Consider the following 24256-nt stretch of genomic DNA (forward strand, 5'->3'; position numbering starts at 1 on the left):
ATTGGACATGCCACATATCCCAACAAAGGATTCCTCGAAACCTTCTCTCCGCTGAGTGTCTAAACCACTGGTACTCAACCCGAGCTTTGCATGGTAGAATACCAAAAATGAAGGAGTACGATCTAGACGTCCGTATTTATTAGAACAAATGTAGAGTACTATAGATCCTGTCTAAACTGGGCTCTAAAGCCCGAGGTAACTCATATTCTCATCATTTCCAGTATCATACATGGACTCCCTGGGGGGATTTCCATACTAGATATCGCTGACCTCAACGAGCTGTCGATAGTCTTGATGAAACCTCTTCTATGTGGAAACTACACAGACATGTTCAATGACGGAAAAGAGATTTATCATTGAGAAGTAACGGGGCACAAATTATTAATGGAAATCTTGCAGATTTACCGTCCCTTCGTTCGTTTAGAGATGCTAGGTGAAGTCATGTCAGTCTTGAGGGAATGCCTTTTGTCAGTCTGACTTCTTTAGCTTTACTCTAACTAAATATGACCTTGGCAGCTTTCATTTTCACAGCCAATCTGTATTCTAGAAAGAAAAGGCAGGAAAGGAGGTTGAGCGACACTCTAAATAATTAGAGAGCTTCTGGAAATTGTGAGATTGGAGTAACTGCATTTTGGGCTTGCTGGCTGATCTCCTAGATATTAGTTCAAACTCTTTGCGAATACCGGATGAACTGTCATGTAATGTCGACAAGACGAGTTAAGCGACACGGGGGCGGTTGTAGGCCTTGAAATGCCTGGCTGTAGGCGTAGACTCCTTGGTTTGCCCAGTGCCTGTCATCAAGTCATATGGATAGCCAAAGCTACGACGCGCATCAGCGTTGGAAGTGACATGCGTCGACAGAGAAAGTGGCTGATCAATATCGGAGAAGTCTTGGTTCAGTAGAAACTATCTGTGCCCTTCTGGTATACAACGAGTCTTTAAAGAGTACAGTGATTGTCTTAGAGGGAAGGTCGAGGCACAGTACTAAGCTCAGCGAAGGCAAGCAGAGGGATTGATTGTATGTGGCATGACTCTTCACTTGAGGTGGAACACAGCACGCAATGGACACAGAAGGCGTGAGTCACTTGGTAATGAGTGGAAATAAACAAAACATATGTGATCAATTTCTGTACAAAAAACCTTATGACAATCTCGATGGAAACAAACTAATCATACAAGATATACAGACATAGGAAAGGACTCAGGGTCAAGACCCTCTCAGTTATATACATCGAGAGTCTGACTGTCGCTATACATAGGAAAAGAAATCAGTGCCATAACACTCGTGTTCTTGACGCGAGAGTGCTTGACTGTCGGGAACATAGGAAAATGGAGGATGTAAGGGTAAAATTCCTTTTAGTCTTAGACAGGGAGCGTCTGACTGTGGTGGGTATACATAGAAAAAGTAACAAGATTCGATATCCTATTACTTGGAGAGATTTTGACTGTCGATACACCTGGCACCATCGTTCCATGAGGATACTGGGCCTGTTGAGACAAACTTGGGGTTGCCGATCGTTGGTGCGATGGGGAATTGGTAAATGTTTCCACTGGAGTTCTCTGAACCGTAGAGGGAACCGTCGGCAGCGGCGTAGAGGGCTCCCCAGATGTTGTCGCCAGTGATGTCTCCGAATGACTTCATTGTCTGCCATGTGTATGAGGTACGACTGAAACGGCATAGAGTGGACGCTGAGCCATCACTGTTGTACATGACGGAATACATAAAGTCGCCTCCTCCTGGGACAAAGGCCCAATCGGCGGCCTTGAGGGAGGTTGTAGCAGTACCGCTCATGATGATCTGGCCATACTTGGCTGAACCAGGCATGAGATCGATAACCCACCATGCGCCTCCGTTGTTGGAGATCCAGAAGCGACCTTGGTTGTCGATATCACCCATGTTGACGGCGCGGTCACTGGTACGGGCGGGGAGCAAGGTAGAAGTACCATCGCCGCCGATACGAATGAGTTGGGTACCGGAGTTGTCCATGTACATACCGTAGATGTAGTCGTCGAAACGGTTGTAACCAATACCGTTGATCCAACCACCACCTCCGACAGTACTCTTGATGAGGGTTGTTTTACCGGTGTTGATCTCAACACGGTAAAGGGCTGTCTTCTGCATGAGATAACCATAAACATCGCAACTGAATTGTGGACCGGCACTGGTGTAGGCCGGAGCAACAGGCCTAGTTGTTGTCGCAATGACCACAGTGCCAGCATCGCCGCTGGCGCCAGGAGGGTGGTAGGTGGTGTAAGCAGTGGAATCAGTTGTAGTGACTGTGACGGGTGGTCGCTGAACGATAACAGTACCAGGATCACCAGACTTCGCGGGTGGAGAGTACGTAGTTGATGTGGTAGTTAGCGTGGTAGGACCAGCCGTGGTGATTGTGACGTTGTAGGGAGGGGGGTACTGAACGAGAACTGTGTCAGGAGAACCCGGGTCCGTGGCTGTCATAGAAGTTGTGGTGGCCCGGGTGATTGAGCTGACCCCTGTCTGCGTTGTTGTTACTGTGGACTTAGGAGGGTACTGGATAAGGACCGTATTAGGACTGTTAGGGTCCGTTGCAGTCATTGAGACCGTGGTGGCCCGGGTAATAGTGCTGACTCCTATCTGTGTTGTTGTCACCGTTGACTTAGGAGGGTATTGAATGAGGACCGTGTCAGGACTATTCGGGTCTGTGGCTGTCATCGAGACCGTGGTGGCACGAGAAATAGTGCTGACTCCCGTCTGTGTTGTTGTTACCGTTGACTTAGGGGGATACTGAATAAGAACCGTATCAGGACTATTCGGGTCTCCAGCTGCCATTGAGGTTGTGGTAGCACGGGTTATGGTGCTGACTCCCGTCTGTGTTGTTGTGATCGTAGACCTAGGTGGGTACTGAATAAGCACCGTATTAGGACTATTCGGATCCGTTGCAGTCATCGAAATCGTAGTAGCACGGGTAATGGAGCTAACCCCTGTTTGTGTTGTTGTCACCGTAGACTTAGGAGGATACTGAATAAGGACTGTGTCGGGACTATTCGGGTCTGCAGCTGCCATTGAGGTTGTCGTAGCACGGGTTATGGTGCTAACCGTCTGTGTCGTTGTTACTGTAGACCTAGGCGGGTACTGAATGAGGACCGTATCAGGGGAACTTGAGTCTGCGGCAGCCATAGATAATGTTGTGGCACGAGTAATCGAGCTAACCCCTGTCTGTGTTGTCGTTACTGTAGACCTAGGAGGGTATTGTATAAAGACCGTATCTGGGGAACTTGAGTCTGCGGCAGCCATGGAGAATGTTGTGGCACGAGTTATAGTGCTGATCGTCTGTGTTGTCGTTACTGTAGACCTAGGAGGGTATTGTATAAAGACCGTATCTGGGGAACCTGCAGCTGTGGCAGTCTGTAGGAATGTCGTAGGTCGAGTTATAGTGCTGACCGTCTGTGTTGTCGTTACCGTAGACCTAGGAGGGTACTGAATATAAACAGTATCTGGAGCACTTGGGTCCGTAGCAGTCATCGAAAAGGTAGTAGCACGTGTTATCGTGCTGACTGTCTGTGTGGTCGTTACTGTAGACCTAGGAGGGTACTGAATATAAATAGTGTCTGGGTTACCTACAGCTGTGGCAGTCTGTAGGAATGTCGTAGGTCGAGTTATAGTGCTGACCGTCTGTGTTGTCGTTACCGTAGACCTAGGAGGGTACTGAACATAAACAGTATCTGGAGCACTTAGGTCCATAGCAGTCATCGAAAAGGTAGTAGCACGTGTTATCGTACTGACTGTCTGTGTGGTCGTTACTGTAGACTTAGGAGGGTACTGAACATAAACAGTATCTGGGTCACCTGCAGCTGTGGCAGTCTGTAGGAATGTCGTAGGACGAGTAATAGTGCTGACCGTCTGTGTTGTTGTCACCGTGGACCTAGGAGCTGGCTGCACGACCGAGGTAGCAGAAGGACTATTCAAGAGATCTGATGAGGATGCAAGTTTCCCACCAGGGGACTGGAATGATGTTTCTGCGTTGCCATCGGGATTAGTGGAAATAGGCGCTGTGGTCGCTTGGGCAGTTGTGTCGTCAGTGGGCTCCGCAGATTCGCTAGGTGGAACTTGAACAAGCACAGTTCCTGGGTCACCTTCAGTCGCTCCTGGGTTATACTTAGTCCTGACCCGGGTGATTGTGCTGACTGTTTCGGTTGTTGTGATATTGTAGTCAATAGGAACTTGGACAAGTATGGTGTTCGGGTCGCCTTGTGTACCAGCTGGGTTATATGTAGTTCTGGCTCGACTGATTGTGCTGACAGTCTCTGTGGTGGTGACATTATAGTCAATGGGAACTTGGACAAGTACGGTGTTCGGATCGCCTTGTGTACCAGCTGGATTGTATGTAGTTCTGACTCGGCTGATTGTGCTGACCGTCTCGGTAGTAGTGACATTGTAGTCAATAGGAACTTGGATAAGTATAGTGTTCGGATCGCCTTGTGTACCAGCTGGATTGTATGTAGTTCTGACTCGGCTGATTGTGCTGACCGTCTCGGTAGTAGTGACATTGTACTCAGGGGGGACCTGTACCAAGACTGTGCCAGGGTCGCCTTGAGTGGCAGCAGGAATATATGTAGTTCGAATACGGCTAATGTCATTATCAGTCTGTGTAGTCGTGACATTGTAGTCCAATGGCACTTGGACCAAAACAGTGTTCGGATCGCCTTGCGTGCCGGCTGGGTTATATGTGGTCCTGACTCTGCTAATAGAGCTGACTGTCTCCGTGGTAGTGATATTGGAATCTGGGGGAACCTGCACCAGGATAGTGCCCGGATCACCTTCCTCACCAGCAGGGCTATATGTTGTTCTAGCCCTGCTAATCGTGCTCACGGTCTGAGTGGTGGTCACGTTATAGTCTGGCGGATGATCGATAAAGACAGTGCCAGGGTCTCCTGCTGTTGCTGGAGTCGCAAAACGTGTGGCAGGGCGGGTGATGGTAGGATTAACAGACGATACCGTGACATTATGAGCTGGAGGGAGTTGCACGATAATAGTGCCAGGGTCACCCTGCATATCAGCTGGGGCAAATGTGGTTGATGCTCGTGAGATTGTCGCAACGGTTGTGGTTCTGGTGACATTGTATTCCGGTGGAAGGTCAACGTACACAGTACCAGGATCTCCAGCAGTGCCAGGAGTGGAATATCTAGTAATGGGCCTGCTGATCGTCGAGACCGTTTGAGTTGTTGTAACATTGGTGTCTGGCGGCATCTGGACAAGAACAGTGCCGGCATCACCCTGTGTACCGGCTGGCACAAAGGTAGTTGAAGGCCTCGTTATTGTAGGAACAGTCGTGGTTCTTGTTACATTGTACTCCGGTGGCAAATCAACGTAGATTGTGCCGGGATCACCAACTTCACCTGGTTTCGAGTACCTTGTAACTGGTCTGGTAATTGTCTGGATCGTTTGGGTTGTCGTAATATTGGTGTCCGGTGGCATCTCAATAATTACTGTACCAGGGTCGCCTCTCTGTGTAGCGGAAGCAAATGTTGTAGATTGCCTTGTGATAGTCGGGACCGTAGTCGTGACAGTAACATTGTACTCCGGCGGGAGGTCGACATAAATCGTGCCTGGATCCCCAATCTCACCTGGCTTAGAATAGCGAGTGACTGGTCGACTGATTGTTTGCACAGTCTGGGTTGTTGTGACATTGTACTCTGGGGGCATCTTAACAATAACGGTGCCTGGATCTCCTTGCGTTGCACCTGCAGCAAATGTTGTGCTTTGACGGGTAATGCTGTAAATTGTTGTAGTGACGGTGACGTTGTACTCTGGTGGCATATCGAGATATACAGTGCCAGGGTCGCCGATCTCAGCGGGAGATGAGTAGCGGGTGACAGGCCTGCTGATGGTCTGCACAGTCTGGGTTGTCGTAACATTATACTCAGGGGGCATCTCAATAAGTACCGTGCCAGCATCACCTTCCGTTGCAGCAGGGGCAAACGTTGTGCTTGGGCGAGTGATTGTGCTGACCGTTGTAGTGATGGTAACGTTGTGATTTGGTGGTACGTCGATATATACGGTGCCTGGATCACCCTTGGTACCAGGGGTTACATACCTTGTAGCTGGACGAGTGATTGTAGAAACGACTTCGACAATAGTTGTGTTTGTCTCAGGGGGTTCCTGTACAATGACTGTGCCGGGATCGCCTTGTTGAGCAGGCGGTGCATAAGTTGTAGTGGCCCGAGTAATACTGTCAACGACCTCAGTTGTGGTGACGTTCCTGTCCGGGGGCATTTCGATGATAATGGTGCCTGGGTCCCCTCTGTTGGCTGGTGCAGAATAGACAGTAGAAGCCGCAGTGAGTGTATCGACTACTGTCGTCCTTGTGACATTCCTGTCAGGTGGAAGTCGCACAATTACAGTACCTGGGTCGCCACGGCTTCCTGGAGGCGAATAAGTAGTATAAGCCTGGGTCAGTGTGGGAACCTGTTCCGTCGTGGTGACATTGCGGTCAGGAGGTAATTCGATAATGACCGTGCCTGGGTAACCTTTGGTGGCAGGCGAAGCAAAGGTAGTATACGCAGCAGTACGGCCAGTAACCTCTGTAGTGACGGTGACGTTGTGATCAGGGGGGAGTTCGATAATAACAGTGCCTGGATCTCCTTGTGCGCCTGGGGCAGAATATGTCGTATAGGGGGCAGTGCGAGTAGGGACTTCGGTTGTGATAGTGACATTTCTGTCTGGTGGCATACCAATAATGACGGTACCCGGATCGCCCTTGCTTCCAGGCGAAGCGTAACTAGTATATGGAGCAGTGAGACTGGTAGCCTCAGTCGTAATAGTGACATTTCTGTCAGGTGGAATCTCCACGATGACGGTGCCTGGATCTCCCTTGTTTGCAGGTGTTGCAAATGTAGTGTATGGCTTGGAGCGGGTTGGGACTTCTGTTGTGATAGTCACATTTCTGTCAGGTGGAATCTCCACGACGACGGTACCCGGGTCACCCTTGCTAGCTGGGGATATGTAGGTGGTAAATGGCTGAGTGCGACTAGCTACCTCTTTCGTGATCGTTGTATTCCTGTCAGAGGGCAACTCCACGATAACTGTGCCAGGGTCGCCTTGTTTAGCCGGTGGCGAGTATGTTGTGTAAGGGGCAGTTCGGGTTGGGACTTCGGTTGTGATCGTCACATTAGAATCAGGGGGTAGCCCGATGAACACTGTACCCGGATCACCTTCCCTTGCGGGTGACGAGTAGCTTGTGTAAGGAGAGGTAATTGTGCTGGCGACTTCTGTAACTGTCACGTTGCGCCCAGGAGGCACCTCAATGATGATAGTGCCGGGATCGCCTCTGTTCGCAGGTGCCGAGTAGGTGGTATAAACAGCAGTTCTGTCGCTGACTGTCTTCGTTGTCGTAACATTCGAATCAGGGGGTAGTTCAACCACGACGGTGCCGGGATCCCCACGGTTAGCTGGTGGCATGTATGTTGTATAAGGGGCAGTTCGAGTGTTAACGATAGTCGTAGTGGACACGTTGCGATCTGCAGGCATGCCAATGATGACTGTACCTGGATCACCAACAGTTCCTGGCGGTGAGTATGTTGTATACGGTGCTGTGATAGTAGCATCGTCCTTGGTGATTGTCACGTTGCGCGAGGGAGGGACCTCAACGAGGATAGTTCCTGGATCTTCTTCTGCACCGGCTGGCAGGTAGGTTGTGTATATAGCAGTGATGGTGCTGACTGTCTGCGTGGTTGTGATGTTGAAAGGCGTAGCAGGGCCAGGAGTCTCGATAATAACTGTGCCGTTTTCGCCACGGCTGGTAGGGGGGATGTCAGAGGTAACAGGTCCAGTGAGCGTCCTTGGGCCAGGTCGATAGACGGTAACATTCTGGCCAGGTGCGTCGGTAATGGATGGGTTTGGCGAAGTTGACGCAGCCTTCTGGTTAGGCATGATAATTTCAACGGTTCCCGGGTCACCTGGAGAAGCTGGCGGGTTATACCTCGTGACAGTATCCGAAACAGAGTCCGTGGCCTGGCTGGTGATTGTGACGTTGTACTCTGGGGTCTCGACCAAAACGGTCCCGGGATCGCCTGCCTGTCCTGGCGGCATGTAAGTTGTAACCGGGGCCATCACCGAAGAAGCACCTCGAGTTGTTGTGATGTTGTATGGGCCCATTGGTGTCTCGATAATAACTGTGCCGGGATCACCAGGGCTTCCGGGCGGCGAATAGATAGAGACCAACGATGTTACTGATTTGGGAGCTTGTCTTGTGATTGTGACATTGTAATCAGGCGTTTCAACGAGTACGGTGCCAGGATCGCCAGGCTCGCCCGGACGCAAATATGTTGTGAACGGTGTCGTGATTGTTGAGGCACCTCTGGTGGTAGTGACGTTATAGGCATCTGCAGGAGTCTCAACGATAACTGTGCCAGGATCACCGGCCTTTTCAGGTGGTGAATAAGTCGAGAATACGGCGGTGGCTGTCTTGGGTCCTTGCCGTGTAATTGTGACATTATAGTCAGGTGTCTCAACAATTACAGTTCCTGGATCACCTGGGGAGCCTGGTGGAGAGTACGTTGTGAATGGCGCTGTGATCGAGGCACCACGCGTGGTGGTTACGTTGTAGGGACCCATTGGCGTCTCAATGATAACAGTACCGGGGTCTCCATACTTTCCAGGTGCAACATATGTCGAACGCAAGGTGGTGACGGTTCTGGGTGCCTCCGTTGTGACTGTTACATTATAATCTGGTGTTTCAACAATGATAGTACCTGGATCACCGGGTGTAGCAGGCGGCGAGTATGTCGTATAAGGCGCTGTAACTGAGGCACCCCGAGTGGCTGTAACATTGTAATCAGGTGTCTCGACAAATACAGTGCCTGGGTCGCCTGGAGCGCCTGGAGGAGCGTAGGTTGTATACATCTTGGTGATGGAGGCTGGGGCAGCTCTGGTGACAGTGACATTGTAAGCATTGTTGGGTGTTTCGACAATTACAGTTCCCGGATCGCCAGAAGAGGCAGGAGGAGCATATTTGGTGCGAACACTCGTGATAGAATCGGGGGCCTGTGTTGTGACAGTGACATTGTAGTCGGGAGTTTCAACTATCACTGTACCTGGATCACCCGAAGAACCAGGGGGTGAATAGGTAGTAAAAGGTGCCGTAATAGATGCTCCACGGGTGATTGTAACATTGTAGTCGTTGTTAGGTGTTTCGACTATAACAGTACCAGGATCACCTAATGTGGCCGGAGGGGCATAAGTTGTTCGAAGGCTGGTGACGGATGCTGGTGCTTGGCGGGTAACAGTAACGTTATAATCAGGAGTCTCGACAATAACCATTCCCGGGGCACCTGCAGATGCTGGAGGCGAGTAGGTTGTTAAAGTTGTTGTGACTCCAGACGGGCCCGCTCTAGTAGTTGTGATGTTGTAGTCAGGAATCTCGACGATGACGGTTCCCAAATCACTCGACTGTGCAGGAGGTGAGTAGGTAGTGAAAGGAGTGGTAACACCAGCGGGCGCTGCTCGAGTAATGGTGACATTCCCGTGCGGAGCCAGAGTCTGGTCCAGATAAACACTGGTCTGAGAAACGACAGTTCCTGGCTCTGTGCCACTGGGTGGGATGATAATGACATTAGTCTCTGCACCTGTAGTACCGGCATCACTTCCAACGTTTGAATTGACACCGGTTCGGGTGGAGGGGTCTCCCGGAATAGTGACTGTTGCACTTATTGTAACATAAGAGTCCGTATCGGCGGTACCCACAGACGACTGGCCAGGTGTGTTCACGGGCGTGTAGATAATCTTCGTTCCAGGAGCTGTTCCTGAAGGAGGTACAATCTGGGTGACGTTCTCCGTAGCACCCGGAAACTTGGTGTTTGGCTCAATGACAGTTACATCCTCACGAGTATCGGTTGGTGTGATTGTGAGGGCATCGGGGTTGCTGGAAGCAGACGAGAAAGGTGTGGTGTTGTCGCCAGTGGTGAGCACTGCTACGATTGAGGCGGGACCAGAAGTGGACCCTACTTCTTGTTCAGAAGAGCTTTCCGAACGAGAAACAGGCGTCTCAATAACAACAGTACCTGGTTCCCCAGAATTGACAGGGGGAATGTAGCTTGTGATAGGGGTCTCAATCGTGCCGGGACCAGTGTATGGGCGGAAGACAGTGGCGTTGGGACTTCCAGAGTGCGCTGGAATGGTGATTCCTGAAGCACTACTTGTTGCCTGAGTCTCATGGGAAGTCATGGAGAGCTCAGTAGATGTGTCAGTGGTCTGTGTCTCAATGATCACAGTGCCGGGTTCTCCGGAAGCTGTAGGAGGGACATATCTGGTAACAGGCTCAGTGATTGAGCCAGGTCCAGGATAAGGCCTGAACACAGTGACGTTGGGACTTTGGGAACTCGGAGGCAAAGTAATCTCTGCGTTCGCCGATGTTGGGACCGAACTGTCCGAGGATTGAGTTTCAATGATGATCGTCCCAGGCTCACCAGAAGCGGTAGGAGGAACATATCTGGTAACAGGCTCTGTAATTGAACCAGGCCCAGGATAAGGTCGGATGACAGTGACATTGGGGCTGTTGGAGCTAGGAGGAAGGGTTACAGCTGGCTGCTCGCTAGTCGTTTGATCCCCAGATGTCTTCTCCTCCCGAGTCGTGGCTGCTTCAGTAGGTGTCTCAATGATAATTGTGCCTGGCTCAGTACCAGTTGGAGGAACGTAGATCGTAGTAGTCTCCTTGCCTGGACCGCCTCTACTCACGGTAACATTGGGGCTACCAGAATGGGCAGGGATAGTAACTGCTAAATCTGATGTTGTCTCAGCAGATCTTACAGGTGGAGTTTCAATGATAACAGTTCCTGGATCTCCTGGAGTTCCAGGAGGTTGGTATCGAGTATAAGGTGCCGTAAGTGACGCTGAACCATCAGTCATAATGGTCACATTCCTTTCGTTGCCGGCACTCATTCCGGGTTCAGAAGCAACTGTCTGGATGAAAACAGTGCCAGTCTGCCCCGGTGTTTGCGGTGGAGCGTAGCTAGTGATAGGGGTCTTTACACCTGGCGGTGCCAAAGTGTAGAAAGTGACATTCTGACCGGCTGGATCTGAGGACACAGTATCGGCTGGACCAGACAGTGTTTCGATGGGGCCTGTCATGGTGTTGGAAGTTGGAGCCGGTGTCTCTATAATGACGGTTCCTGGTTGTCCTGATGTCTTTGGTGGCTCGTAGGAAGTGACAGGAGCAGTAATGACACCTGGGCCAGGATACTCGCGAACAATTGTAATATTGGGACTTCCATTACTAGGTGGGATTGTAACGGCAGGAGCTGATGTGGGCTGGCTCTGAGGCTGAGCTTCTGTGGTTGACTCCTCGACAGGGGTTTCGATGATAACAGTTCCAGGCTCACCCGCTGCGGTAGGGGGAACATATCTGGTGACGGGAGCTGTGACCGACCCTGGGCCAGGGTAGGGTTTAATGACGGTCACGTTGCGGTTCTCGTCGTTTGACGGGATGGTTATTGCAGAGGAAGTTGCTGCCTCGCTGTTGACTGAAGATTCCGGAGTGGGCGTTTCGACGATGACCGTTCCAGTACCAGACACCGGGGCAATGGTTGTGACAGTGGTAGGTTCCGTGATTCGTGCTGTGCCAGTGTATGGCCTGTAAATAGTGACATATACAGTACTGGCAGTTTGGGGTGCGAGTGTCTCAATAATCACGGTGCCTGTTCCAGAAACCGGAGCAATTGTTGTGACAGTTACCGGGGCCGTAATTTGTTCCGTACCGGTGTAAGGTCTGTAAATGGTCACAAACACATCTTCAGGACCAGACGTAGTGGTTGCGGCTTCCGTGATCGCCTCGGGGGTCTCAATGATGACTGTACCGGGCTGTCCACCAGAGGGAGCGATGGTCGTGACAGTGACTGGAGCAGTTATCACATCGGTACCAGTATGAGGCCTAAAGACCGTGACATATTTGTCATCGCCGGCAGAAATGGTTACGGGAGAATTGCGCATATCGCTGCTGGCTGTAGTTTCTGGTACTGGGGTCTCGATAATGACAGTGCCAGGTTGGCCATTGGAAGGAGTGATGGTAGTCACCGTTGAGGGTGCTGTGATCTGAGGCGTCCCTGTGTACGGTCTGAAAACAGTCACATAACTGTCATCTCCAGCAGGGACAGTCAGAGGAGGGTTGGCTCCCTTGTTTGCTGTTTGTGGCCCGGGAGTTTCAATAACGACAGTACCAGGCTGGCCATCATGAGGAGAGGCAATAGTTCGAGTAACTTCACCCGTAAACTCACCAGGACCTGTGTGAGGCTCGTACACGGTGGTATAGACTTCAGGTGCCGCAGTTCCCGACCTTGATGTTTCAACGACAATAGTGCCGGGTTGACCATCGTGAGGAGTGGCAACGGTTCGGGTGACTTCGCCGGTGAATTCACCAGGACCCGTGTGAGGCTCATAAATAGTGGTGTAGGTTCCAGTTTCTGAAGTTCCTGATCTCGGTGTTTCGATAACAACAGTCCCGGGTTGATCACCCTGGGGAGGGGCGATAGTTCGGGTGACCTCACCAGTGAACTCGCCAGTGCCTGTGTAGGGTTCATAGACAGTTGTGTAATGACCAGAGGCTGTAGTAGGTCCTGATCCCGCAGTTTCAACAACGACCGTGCCAGGTCTGTCACCCTGTGGGGTAGCGATAGTCTTGGTGACCTCGCCAGTGTATTCGCCAGGACCAGTATGAGGCTCGTAAATAGTGGTGTAACGGCCAGAAGCCACAGTAGAGCCTGATCCTGATGTTTCAATAACAACAGTGCCAGGTCGGTCGCCTTCAGGAGGAGCGATAGTTCGAGTCACCTCACCAGTGAACTCACCAGGACCAGTGTGAGGCTCGTAGATAGTTGTATAACGACCAGGAGCTGAAGTAACAGGCTCACCTGATCCTGGTGTCTCAACGATCACAGTGCCAGGTTGATCCCCTTGTGGCTCGATAGTCGTAACGGTGACTGGGGCAGTAATAGAATCAACGCCTGTATGAGGTCTGAATACAGTCATATAAGAAGGTTCTGCAATATGGCTTGACGTGACAGGCGGTTGAGAACCAGGGGTCTCAATGATGACAGTACCAGGTTGATCCCCTTGTGGCTCGATAGTCGTAACGGTAGCTGGAGCAGTAATAGAATCAACGCCTGTAGGAGGTCTGAATACAGTCACATAAGAAGGTTCTGCAACATGGCTTGAGGTGACGGGTGGTAGGGAGCCAGGTGTCTCGATGATGACAGTACCAGGTTGACCACCCTGAGGCTCGATTGTTGTGACAGTAACAGGGGCTGTAATTTGACTTGTGCCTGTGTGAGGTCGATAAACCGTCACATACGAGGTTTCAGGGGCTGGTGGAGGTCCTGTGGTGAGAGCTGGCGCAGAGCCAGGTGTCTCGATGATCACGGTGCCGGGTTGAGTTCCTTGAGGCTCGATGGTTGTAACTGTGATTGGGGCCGTAATTTGGTTGGGTCCAGTATGGGGCTGATAGATCGTGACGTAAGAAGGTTCTGCAGCAGGATCTGAAGTGATGATTTGCTCTGAGCCTGGAGTCTCGACAATAACAGTGCCGGGCTGATCGCCCTGGGGGGCAACAGTTGTGATAGTGACAGGCTCTGTGATTCTATCTGGACCTGTGTGAGGCTGATAAACTGTGACGTAAGAAGGCTGGGCGGCGGGACTTGTTGTTATGGCAGGTTCGGATCCAGGTGTCTCGATAATAACAGTGCCGGGCTGATCGCCCTGAGGGGCAACAGTTGTGATAGTGACAGGCTCTGTGATTCTATCTGGACCTGTGTGAGGCTGGTAGACTGTGACGTAAGAAGGCTGAGCAGCGGGACCTGTTGTCATGACAGGTTCAGATCCGGGCGTCTCGATAATAACAGTGCCGGGCTGGTCGCCCTGGGGAGGAACAGTTGTCAATGTGATAGGCTCAGTGATTCTATCAGGGCCAGTGTGCGGCCGGTAGACTGTGACGTAGGAGGGTTGAGGAGCAGGTGTCGATGTAACAGCAGGCTCAGACCCAGGCGTCTCAATGACAACAGTACCAGGCTGGCCGTCCTGAGGGGCAATAGTTGTGACTGTGATAGGCGATGTGATTCTGTCCGTACCGGTATGGGGTTGATAGACAGTAACGTAAGAAGCCTGAGCAGCAGTAGTGGAAATAACACGAACTCCAGGAGTATCAAAGATAACTGTACCAGGCTGATCGCCTTGGGGTTGAATAGTTGTTCTTGCACTGGCTTCAGTCATGTCACTAGTACCAGTGTATTCCTCATAGATCGTGGTGTAGGAAGGAGCAGGAGGTGTTGTCGTGACGGGAGGCTCCGATCCAGGCGTCTCAACAATGATAGTACCGGGCTGGTCACCGTTGGGGGCAATGGTTGACACAGTCACTGGCGCCGTGATCCTGTCAGGTCCAGTATGAGGGCGATAAACAGTAGCAAAAGGAGCCTGAGTTTGAATGACCACTGTACCAGGGAGGTCTCCCGATGGAGGGATTGTGGTTGCAGTGATGGGCGCCGTGATCTGATCAACACCAGTGTATGGGACCGTGGTAGTGACGTAAGACTGAGGTGTCTCAACAACCACGGTACCTGGCTGGTCTCCTTGAGGAGGAATAGTGGTGATGGTCCTTGGTCCAGAAATCAATTCCGTGCCAGTGTATTGCGTGGTGATTGTGACATAGGATCCAAGCGTTCCCATCACAACAGTTCCGGGCTGGTTGCCTTGAGGAGGGATCGTAGTAAGAGGAACTGGGCCAGTGATGGTACCAACACCAGTATACAGAGTCGAAATGGTCACATAAGGACCTTGAGTCTCGACAATGACTGTGCCAGGCTGATCGCCTTGAGGAGAGACAGTGGTCACAGTGGTGGGCTCAGTGAGCATCTCTGTTCCGGTGTAGGGATTAGTGACCGTAACGTATGATGGCGCGGGAGGCGTGGTAGTAACTGCTGGGCCAGCTCCTGGCGTCTCGACGATGATTGTGCCTGGCTGTTCTCCGTTCGGGGCAATTGTTGAAACGGTAACGGGTCCAGTAATCTGTCCTGTTCCAGTGTACGGCCGGTAGACAGTTACAAAAGGAGCTTGGGTTTCATAGATTACTGTGCCGGGCTGATCACCCTGAGGAGAAACAGTAGTGACGATGGGGGCTGTGATCTGATCGTTACCAGTGTAGGGCCTCGAAATCGTTACATACGACGGTGGAGAAGTGGTAGACGTCTGGAAGGCCTTTTGGCCGGGGGTCTCAACGATAACTGTACCAGGTTGATCTCCTTGAGGAGGAACAGTCGTCGTGATCGGTTCTGTGATCTGTCCTGTTCCAGTGTACGGCCTAGAAATGGTAACGTGCGAAGCGAGAGCAGGTGTAGATGTCACAGGAGGCGCTTGTTGTCCCGGAGTCTCAATAATGACTGTACCAGGTTCGCCGTTTGCAGGCTCGATAGTGGTGATGGTGACGGGAGCGGTGATCCTGTCTGTTCCAGTATGAGGCTGATAGACCGTAACATAAGAAGCAGCAGGGCCAGCAGAGGTTGTCACAGGAGGCATATCTTGGTCGGGAGTCTCAACTATGACGGTTCCAGGCTGATCACCACTCGGGTTGATTGTAGTAATCGTTACAGGAGCGGTGATCTTGTCTGCTCCAGTGTGAGGGCGATAAACCGTAACATAGGTGGCAGCAGCTTGGGGAACGCTGGTGCCAGACTCTGCAGGAAGAAGAGTCGAAGAGGACTCGGGTGCGACAGGAGTTTCAATAATAACAGTACCAGGTTGACCATTGGTAGGGGCAATAGTCGTAATGACAACAGGGCCAGTAATCACATCAGTGCCGGTGTGAGGTTGGAAGACCGTCACGTAAGACTCATTGGGTCCAGGAGTGAGAGTAACAGTCGGGTTAGGACCGGGCGTCTCTGGCTCTGGGGTTTCAATGATGACTGTTCCTGGCTGGCCACCTGCTGGCGCAATAGTGGTAATTGTGACAGGCGCAGTTATGACACCGGTGCCAGTATGAGGTCTGTAAACTGTAGTGTATTGTTCACCAGGTGCGGGATCAACGGTGACTGGAGGAACCACGACCTTGCCGCCAGTCTCAATACCCGGGGTCTGAATAAGAACAGTGCCAGGGTTACCGTTCGAAGGCTCGACAGTTGTGACCGTGATAGGCTGGTCAATCTTGCCTGGCCCAGGATAGGGTTCGTACACTGTGATGTATGTACTGCCAGGACTGGCTGGGGCAGTGCTGGGAGCATTCGCATCTGATCCCACTAACGTGGGCGTCTCAATAACAACAGTGCCAGGTTGACCATTCGTTCCCTCGATTGTACTAGTGATAGGTGCAGTGATCGACTCAGTACCTGTGTAAGGTCTGTATACAGTTACGTATGAGCTACCAGGCCCAGCGGGAACAGTGCTAGGAGCATTGTTGTCTGGGGTTGACGGCGTAGGAGTCTCGATAATGACGGTCCCCGGCTGACCATTTGTGCCCTCAATAGTGCTAGTGATGGGTGCCGTGATAGTCTCAGTCCCAGTATAGGGTCGGTAGACAGTTACGTATGAACTACCAGGACCAGGTGGGACAGTTGAAGTAGCTCCTGTACCATCACTGGTCGAAATCGGAGTCTGGCTCATTGGCACAGGAGTCTCAATAATGATAGTGCCGGGTTGACCATTAACACCTTCAATAGTTGTTACAGTCACGGGGGCCGTGATAGAATCTGTACCTGTATGAGGTCGATAGACCGTCAGGTAAGAGTTTTCAGGACCAGGGGGAATGGTGACAGGCGCTCCACTGTCATCTGTCGATGTAGGAGCCTGGGTAACAGGAGTCTCGATGATGATGGTTCCGGGTTGTCCATTTTCACCCTCGATGGTGGTCACAGTGACTGGGGCCGTGATGAGATTAGCACCTGTGTGAGGTCTGTAGACCGTCAGGTAGGTGTTCTCGGGGCTGGTTGGGATAGTGACAGGGGCATTATCGCCAGTTTGAGTTGTTGAATCAGCAGTCTGTGCAACAGGTGTCTCGACGATGATGGTTCCGGGTTGCCCGTTAGATGGAGGAATGGTAGAGACGGTAATAGGTCCTCCAATGACGCTTGTACCAGTGTAAGGCCGGAACACGGTAACGTAGCCATCATTGCCTTGAGTTGAACTGACATCTGGTGCTGAGCTGCTTTCATCATTGGTGGCTTGAGGAGCAGGCGTCTCGATGATGACTGTACCGGGCAGACCTGAAGTTGGCGCAACTGTTCCAACGGTGCGAGGCGCAGTGATAGTTCCAGGCCCAGGGAAGGGTCTGTATACAGTCACGTAACCACCGTTATCGGCAGGGATAGTAACGGCAGAAGCGCTGGTGGTTTGCTCACTGGTGGGTGAAGTCGAAGCTGCAGGCGCAGGAGTTTGAATAACCACTGTACCTGGTTGGCCATTGCTTGGCGCAATGGTAGATACAGTGACAGGCTCGGTGATAGTTCCCGGGCCAGGATACGGTTGATAAACTGTGACATATCCATCTTGACCTTGAGGAATGGTCACAGGCGGGTTGTCTGTGCTTGAAGACTGGGACTCAGGTCCTGGAGTCTCGATGATCACTGTACCTGGCTGTCCTCCTGTGGGTGCAATAGTAGTGACAGTAATAGGTGCTGTGATCGGAGATCCAGTGTGTGGCCTGTAGACAGTCACATAGTTGTTGCCATCAGCCGGGATCGTGACCGGAGAAGAGGTTGTAGGCGATGGAGCAAACTTCGTGTTCACTTCAGGAGTAGGCGTCTCGATAACAATTGTTCCTGGCTGGTCACCAGAGGCAGTGACAGATGTGATAGTAATAGGTTGGTCGATGTTTCCTGGGCCAGGGTATGGCCTATACACTGTGACATATGGGTTGTTGTTACCAGTAGGAACTGTGACTGGACCAGTCTGAGTAGCAGTAGGTGCATCCGAGTTAGGAGTCTCGATGATGACAGTTCCGGGCTGCCCAGATACAGGAGCTTGGGTGTATGTAACCGCAGACGATATCTGCCCAGGGCCAGGGTACGGCCTGTAGATAGTAACGTATGACCCAGTTGGCGCAGGTGGAATAGTAATAGGAGAAGCAGAATCACCACTCGTGGGCGAAGATGTAGGCTCATTAGTGGGCTGGGTCTCGATGAATACAGTGCCAGGTTGGCCATTTGCAGGAGCTTGGGTCAAGGTTATTGGTGCGGTGATAGTACCAGGACCTGGGTAAGGTCTGTAGACTGTTACGTACGAATCGGCGTTGGAGCTCACTGGAGCCGGGGTCTGGATAATGACGGTCCCGGGTTGCCCATCGGCTGGTGGTTGGGTAATAGTGATAGGCGATGTGATCACACCAGGTCCAGGGAAAGGCGTGTGGATGGTGATGTAATTGTCCGTTGTCAGTGCCGGAGTCTGCGACTGCGTCGCCGTTCCGGAAGCTGGAGTCGTGATGAATACAGTGCCTGGATTACCACCAGAGGGCGCCTGCGTGCTAGTGATTGGTGCAGTGATGACGCCAGTGCCCGTGTATGGTAGGAAAACTGTGACATATCCTCCATCACCCTGTGCAGTGTTTGGAACGCTCTGCTGAGACGTCAACGGCGCAGGTGTTGTAATAAAGACAGTTCCAGGATTACCACCCGAAGGAGGCTGAGTGCTGGTAATGGGAGCAGTGATAGTACCTGGACCTGGGAAAGGCAGGAACACTGTCACGTAGCCATCATCTACAGCGGATGTGCTTGGGGCATTTTGATCCTGAGTGCTGATAGGTGCAGGAGTTGTAATGTAAACAGTTCCAGGCTGTCCATTTGCAGGTGGCTGAGTGCTGGTAATATCTGCAGTGATGGACCCAGGGCCTGGGTAAGGAACGAAAACAGTAACGTAATTGTCTGTGCCAGTTGTGGTGCTGGTCAATCCATTCGCTTGCTTAGGAGTAGAAAACGCAGGTACAGGGGTTGTAATGTAGACGGTTCCAGGCTGTCCATTTGCAGGTGGCTGAGTGCTGGTAATATCTGCAGTGATGGACCCAGGACCCGGGTAAGGAACAAAGACAGTTACGTAGCCGTCCGTGCCGGTCGAAGTACTGGTTAATCCATTCGCTTGCTTAGGAGTAGACAGCACAGGCGCGGGCGTAGTGATAAAGACAGTGCCGGGCTGTCCATTTGCTGGAGTTTGTGTACTAGTGATGGGGGCAGTAATTGCACCTGGTCCTGGGTACGGGATAAACACTGTCACATAGCCATCTGTGCCTGTTGACGTGCTGGTCAATCCATTCGCTTGTTTGGGAGTGGAAAACGCGGGTATGGGAGTGGTGATGAAGACAGTACCAGGCTGGCCATTTGCAGGTGGCTGGGTGCTGGTGATAGGCGCAGTAATCTGGCCCGGTCCCGGATAAGGGATGAAGACTGTCACATAACCATCTACACCTGACGTTGTACTTGGCAGGTTCTGCTGGGCAGTGGTCTGAGGAAGAGGCGCTGGGGTCGTGATGAACACGGTTCCGGGGCTTCCACCTGACGGTGCCTGTGTTCGCGTGTAGGACTGCGTGATAACACCAGGGCCAGGGAAAGGAAGAAAGACGGTAACATAACCATCTGGCCCATTCGTAGTGCTTGGCTCAGGCAAAGGAGTAGTAGTTGCAGGCTGCGGAGCAGGGGTCGTAATAAATACCGTTCCAGGGTTGCCACCTGAAGGAGCCTGGGTCCTTGTGTAGGGCTGAGTGATCACACCCGGACCAGGGAATGGAAGGTAGACGGTCACATACCCATCTGTTCCCTGTGTCGTACTAGGCTGAGGAAGTGGGGTTGTAGGGTTCTCGGAAACAGGGGTCTGGATGACGACAGTGCCGGGCTGTCCACCAGAAGGAGTAGCCTCGGTGACAGTGATAGGGGCAGTGATGATACCTGGGCCTGGGAAAGGCTTGAATACCGTGACATAGTTGTCATTGCCGGTGACAGTAGATTCTGGAGCACTTGTTGTAGGATTGAACTTAATCGGTGGGGGAGTCTCGATGAAAACCGTTCCAGGCCCGGTTCCAGATGCGATGACTGTAGTCGTGAAAATGGCTGTGATCACACTGGTACCAGAATACTGCTCCGTAACTGTAACAAATCCGTCAGAGCCCGTAACTTGGGACTGAGTGGGCTGGATTTTCACTGGGGGAGTTTCGACAATGACAACAGTAGTTGACTGGCCACCTTGAGCAGTCGAAACAACCGTCTTTGTGATCGTTGTGCTTACACCCGTGCCAGGTGTGTAAATGGTTGCAGTGCCTCCACTTCCAGTTGGTGTAATAGTGATGGGACCTTGTGTCTCAATAATAACGGTTCCTGGCTGGCCGTTGGAACCGCTAATAGTGGTGACTGTGATGGGCTCGGAAATCGGTTCACCAGTGTGCGGTCGGTAGATGGTTGTGTATCCACCGGGTGTGTTAGGCTGAACAGTTACTGTCGCACCTGGCGCTGTCTCAACTTCAGTGACGGTCTGAGGTTCAGAAGCTGGAGTCTCAATAATGATGGTTCCAGGTTGACCGTTCGATGGAGACTGAGTAATGGTGATGGGCACAGTAATGGGATCTCCAGTATGAGGTCGGTAAATTGTCACGTAAGGGTTGTTCTTACTCGGAGGAATAGTGATCTGTTGACCACCTGGTTCGTTTGAAGTAACTGCATTTTGACCCTTGGGCGTATCGAAAGGTGTTTCCACGATGATAGTGCCAGGCTGTCCTCCACTAGGTGGAATGGTGATCGTGGTAGGCTGGCTAATGGGGCTGCCGGAGTGAGGTCTGTAGACAGTCACGTAAGAGCCGCCGTCGCCGGCAGGGATGGTTATGGGTCCACTACCAGGAGCAGGAGTTGTCGGAACAGGCGTCTCGATGATGATGGTTCCTGGCTGACCGTTCTGGCCTGGTTGGGTGAGTGTGATGGGGACAGTGATGGGTTCGCCGCTGTGTGGTCTGAAGACAGTGACGTACTGCCCTCCAGGTCCAGGAGGAATAGTAAAAGGGTCATCAGGCGCTCGAGTGGTTTGACCACCGGATCCGACAGGAGTCTCGATAATGACTGTTCCTGGTTGACCTGGTGCTCCACTGACAGTGATTGTGGTAGGAGTATTGACAGCGTTTGTGCCAGTCGGACCTCGAATAACAGTGACGAATGAGCCATCTACACCTGCAGGAATCGTGATCTCACCACCTCCAGGTTGAGGAGCAGGAGTCTCAATAATGATAGTTCCTGGCTGGCCATTACTGGGTGGGACTGTAATGGTCGTGGCGGCCGTGATCACGCCAGTGCCAGTAGGCTGTCTGACAATCGTGATGTATCCACTGCCAGGATCGGACGGAAGAGTAATGACTGATTGTCCGACACGAACAGCTGGTGTTTCGATGATGACTGTTCCGGGGTTCGTACCACTTGGTGGAATAGTATAAGTCACAGGCTCAGTGATCTCACCAGAGCCGGCATGAGGTCTCAAGATAGTAGAGTAAGGGCTATCACCGTTTGGAGGGATAACCTGGGGCTGGTTTTCGGGCGAATTACCACCTTGATTTCCACTGCTACCAGTTGGACTCGAAGGACCAGGTGTCTCAATGATAATGGTTCCGTCTTGAGTTCCAGAGGTAGGAACAAGTCGAGTAACGGGAGTAGAAATGGGAGTGTCTCCAGTGTATTGCCTAACAATGGTTGTGAAATGGCTATCCCCACTGGGAGGGATCGTAACGGCGCCTCCGGGGTTTTGGTTACCCGGAGGAACTTGAACAACAACCGTACCTTGATCACCTCCCGATCCAGTGATGGTGGTGACTCTCGCTTGCGTGATGTATTCTGTTCCAGTGTATGTCTGAATTACCAGAACATCAGACGTGCTACCACCAGCATTACCACCGGCGCCGCCGGCACCGCCTCCTAGATCAGCACCAGCACCAGGAGTGCTTGGTGGTACATCTTCCCATGGTGTCTGAATGACAACTGTGGCAGAAGCACCTCCTGCTGCAGGGATTGTTCTTGTGGCTTCACCGGTAATGCCAACACCGCTCGGCAAAGCTGAAATAATAGTTGCTGTAGGGTGGTCGTTGGAGGGTGGGATAGTCAAGGCACCAGCCTGACCTGATGAGAAAGACGAGTATGCCGAACCAGGAACGTCGACGATAACTGTGCCGGGTTTGGTTCCTGTTGGTTCAGCGATTGTGATTTCTTGGTTCGTGGTAGCGTCATCGCCGCCAGTATAAGCTTGGATAATCCTCTCGTAAGGGTCGTCGGTTGTTGGTGCAATCGTAATTCTAGGGTGTGGAAGGAGTGTAACGGGGAAGAGTTGTCCCCCGGGACGTGTATATGTTTCGATTATGGGTTGGCCACCGACGGTGTGTGTTACGGTGGCGGCATCAATCAGAGTCGCATCGAATACTTGGCCTTGGTTCCCTTGATTTCCTTGATCTCCAGCGTTTACAGCATCGCCAGTATCGCCAGCGCCTCCAGCGTCTCCCGACAGTGTTTTCACTGCGTGCTGAATAAGAGACTCTGCGAAACCAGTTGCAATACGCATGGCTGCATCTTCAATTCCATCTTGGGCCTTAACGGCGAGAATGAGTGTTGAGGCTAACAGCCCCCGTGACAACCACATCGTGTAAGTCGTCGACAGAGACGTAACTAGCAGGTTAGTTTGGTGTAAAAAGAAATCTGTATGAGGCTTTCAACATCAATTCCAGCGGCTACATGATGATTTATATGAACCTTAGATGGGCACAATCATCTAGCACGTTCTCATCGTTTTGGCCTCATTCTTCCATCGGCCTGTCTGTTTTCGTCGCCATTAGAGTTGCCATGGTCTACAAGTGCCTGTCTCCACGATAGGCTGTTCTCGCCCACATGCCTACATTCCCTAAAAGCACTCCCAAAACGCTCCAGACAGGCCAGGAATGTCGTCATGAAGCTATGACCCATGTTGCTCGCGGGGAGTTTTGTGAAGATCGCTTCCAGCTTTCTTGTGTGGAGCCAGATCCGAAGAATGTCGCCCTGAATAGGACCTGCATGCGCCGAGTCGTGATTGGGTCATGTCTTAAAGATCCCTGGTCTAATCGATTTAGAGCACTTGACTGGAACGCGACGGACCGATCGGGATAGTCATCCCATGCTAGCCTATGCGTAGATCGTGGACCTGGGGGATGTCTTGCTTGGTGTTATTGTGCCTGTCATGGGTGAAAGCGGCTAAGTCGCCAACGCCACCCGCGCCACAATTGTATCTTGGTGCAGCCGCGTGGGGAACGCTACCTCTCACGGTCCAGGGGAACCGCGTCCGTTTATTCGCGATCTGGACCGCAACCACTTCCACGTTGTGAAAGTTGGCTGTTCTCTTAAAGTTTGCATTTGAACCTGAATGCCAAGCCCCCTGGATCTAACGATTTGCGGTCGTTTGTGTTTACTTCCGATCCGATCTTTTGTTCTCATTTGATAGAAATCGTCATGAAAATGAGTTTGTCAATATGATTGAAGCAAACGATTGGTCCATGTATGAGCCAGGCACCAATTCAGTGAACTATATCACGACACTTGCCACAAAGGGCCAACAGACGGATTCCTTGCCAGGTTCACATCGTGCACGTTGGTCCCGTCAAAATCCTTGTCTATGCTGGAGATCTCCGATCACAAGATCCCTTGATTTGGTGAGTCCATCACTGATATATGACGTCCAAGACTTGCAACCGCACCAGCGCTAGAGTCTGAAAGTTGGCCAAAGGAACGTGATCGTCAGGTTCACTGCTTATATCCGGTGCGCTTCTGCGAAATCACATCCGTTTTGGCATCCTTCTTGTCCTGTTTTATGACTGAGTCACATAGAATTGTCTCATTTTCCATAATGGTCCAGGTCGACATCTCGATCATACCCTTGTCTCAGCCAGGAATCTTATTTGATCAATCCCATTGTATTCATTTGATCAACAAATCTTACCCCCGTTGACAATTGCATTCTTGTCGTGTGGCAACTACCTTATTACAAATGAACTGTGATATCGTTGTGGAAACCTTGTTTGGCCAGAAAATCAATTCACTTGGTGGTTTCAATTGGTGTAAAAGTTAATCCTGTCGTAGCTTGGGGTAGCATGCTCATGAGTCTCGGCCAGCTATTTGCATTGATGAACCTTAGATGAGAACTATAAGAGCTTTGATTGTTACTAACAGGGCGCCATAGGTCGGTTATCGGGTAGATTATCATATGATGGAAACTTGACGCCTCAGTGGAAGCTTCAGTACACCCGCTTGGCACCCGCTCTGTAGTCTAAACTATATC

General features: G+C 51.5%; 1 protein-coding gene across 1 annotated transcript; it reads right to left on the bottom strand.

Moving 5' to 3' along the window:
- Positions 1-1426: 1426 nt before the first annotated feature.
- On the bottom strand, positions 1427-22591 carry FSST1_000646 (uncharacterized protein; the record flags this gene model as incomplete). Its single annotated transcript, XM_083232824.1, has 2 exons — positions 1427-13280; positions 13317-22591. The coding sequence occupies 2 exons, from the start codon at positions 22589-22591 to the stop codon at positions 1427-1429; spliced, it is 21129 nt and encodes a 7042-aa protein (XP_083090828.1).
- Between the last annotated feature and the right edge of the window lie 1665 nt (positions 22592-24256).

This window comes from Fusarium sambucinum, chromosome IV (assembly GCF_050947815.1).
Source record: "Fusarium sambucinum isolate potato_lamoka chromosome IV, whole genome shotgun sequence".
Classification (NCBI taxonomy): domain Eukaryota; kingdom Fungi; phylum Ascomycota; class Sordariomycetes; order Hypocreales; family Nectriaceae; genus Fusarium; species Fusarium sambucinum.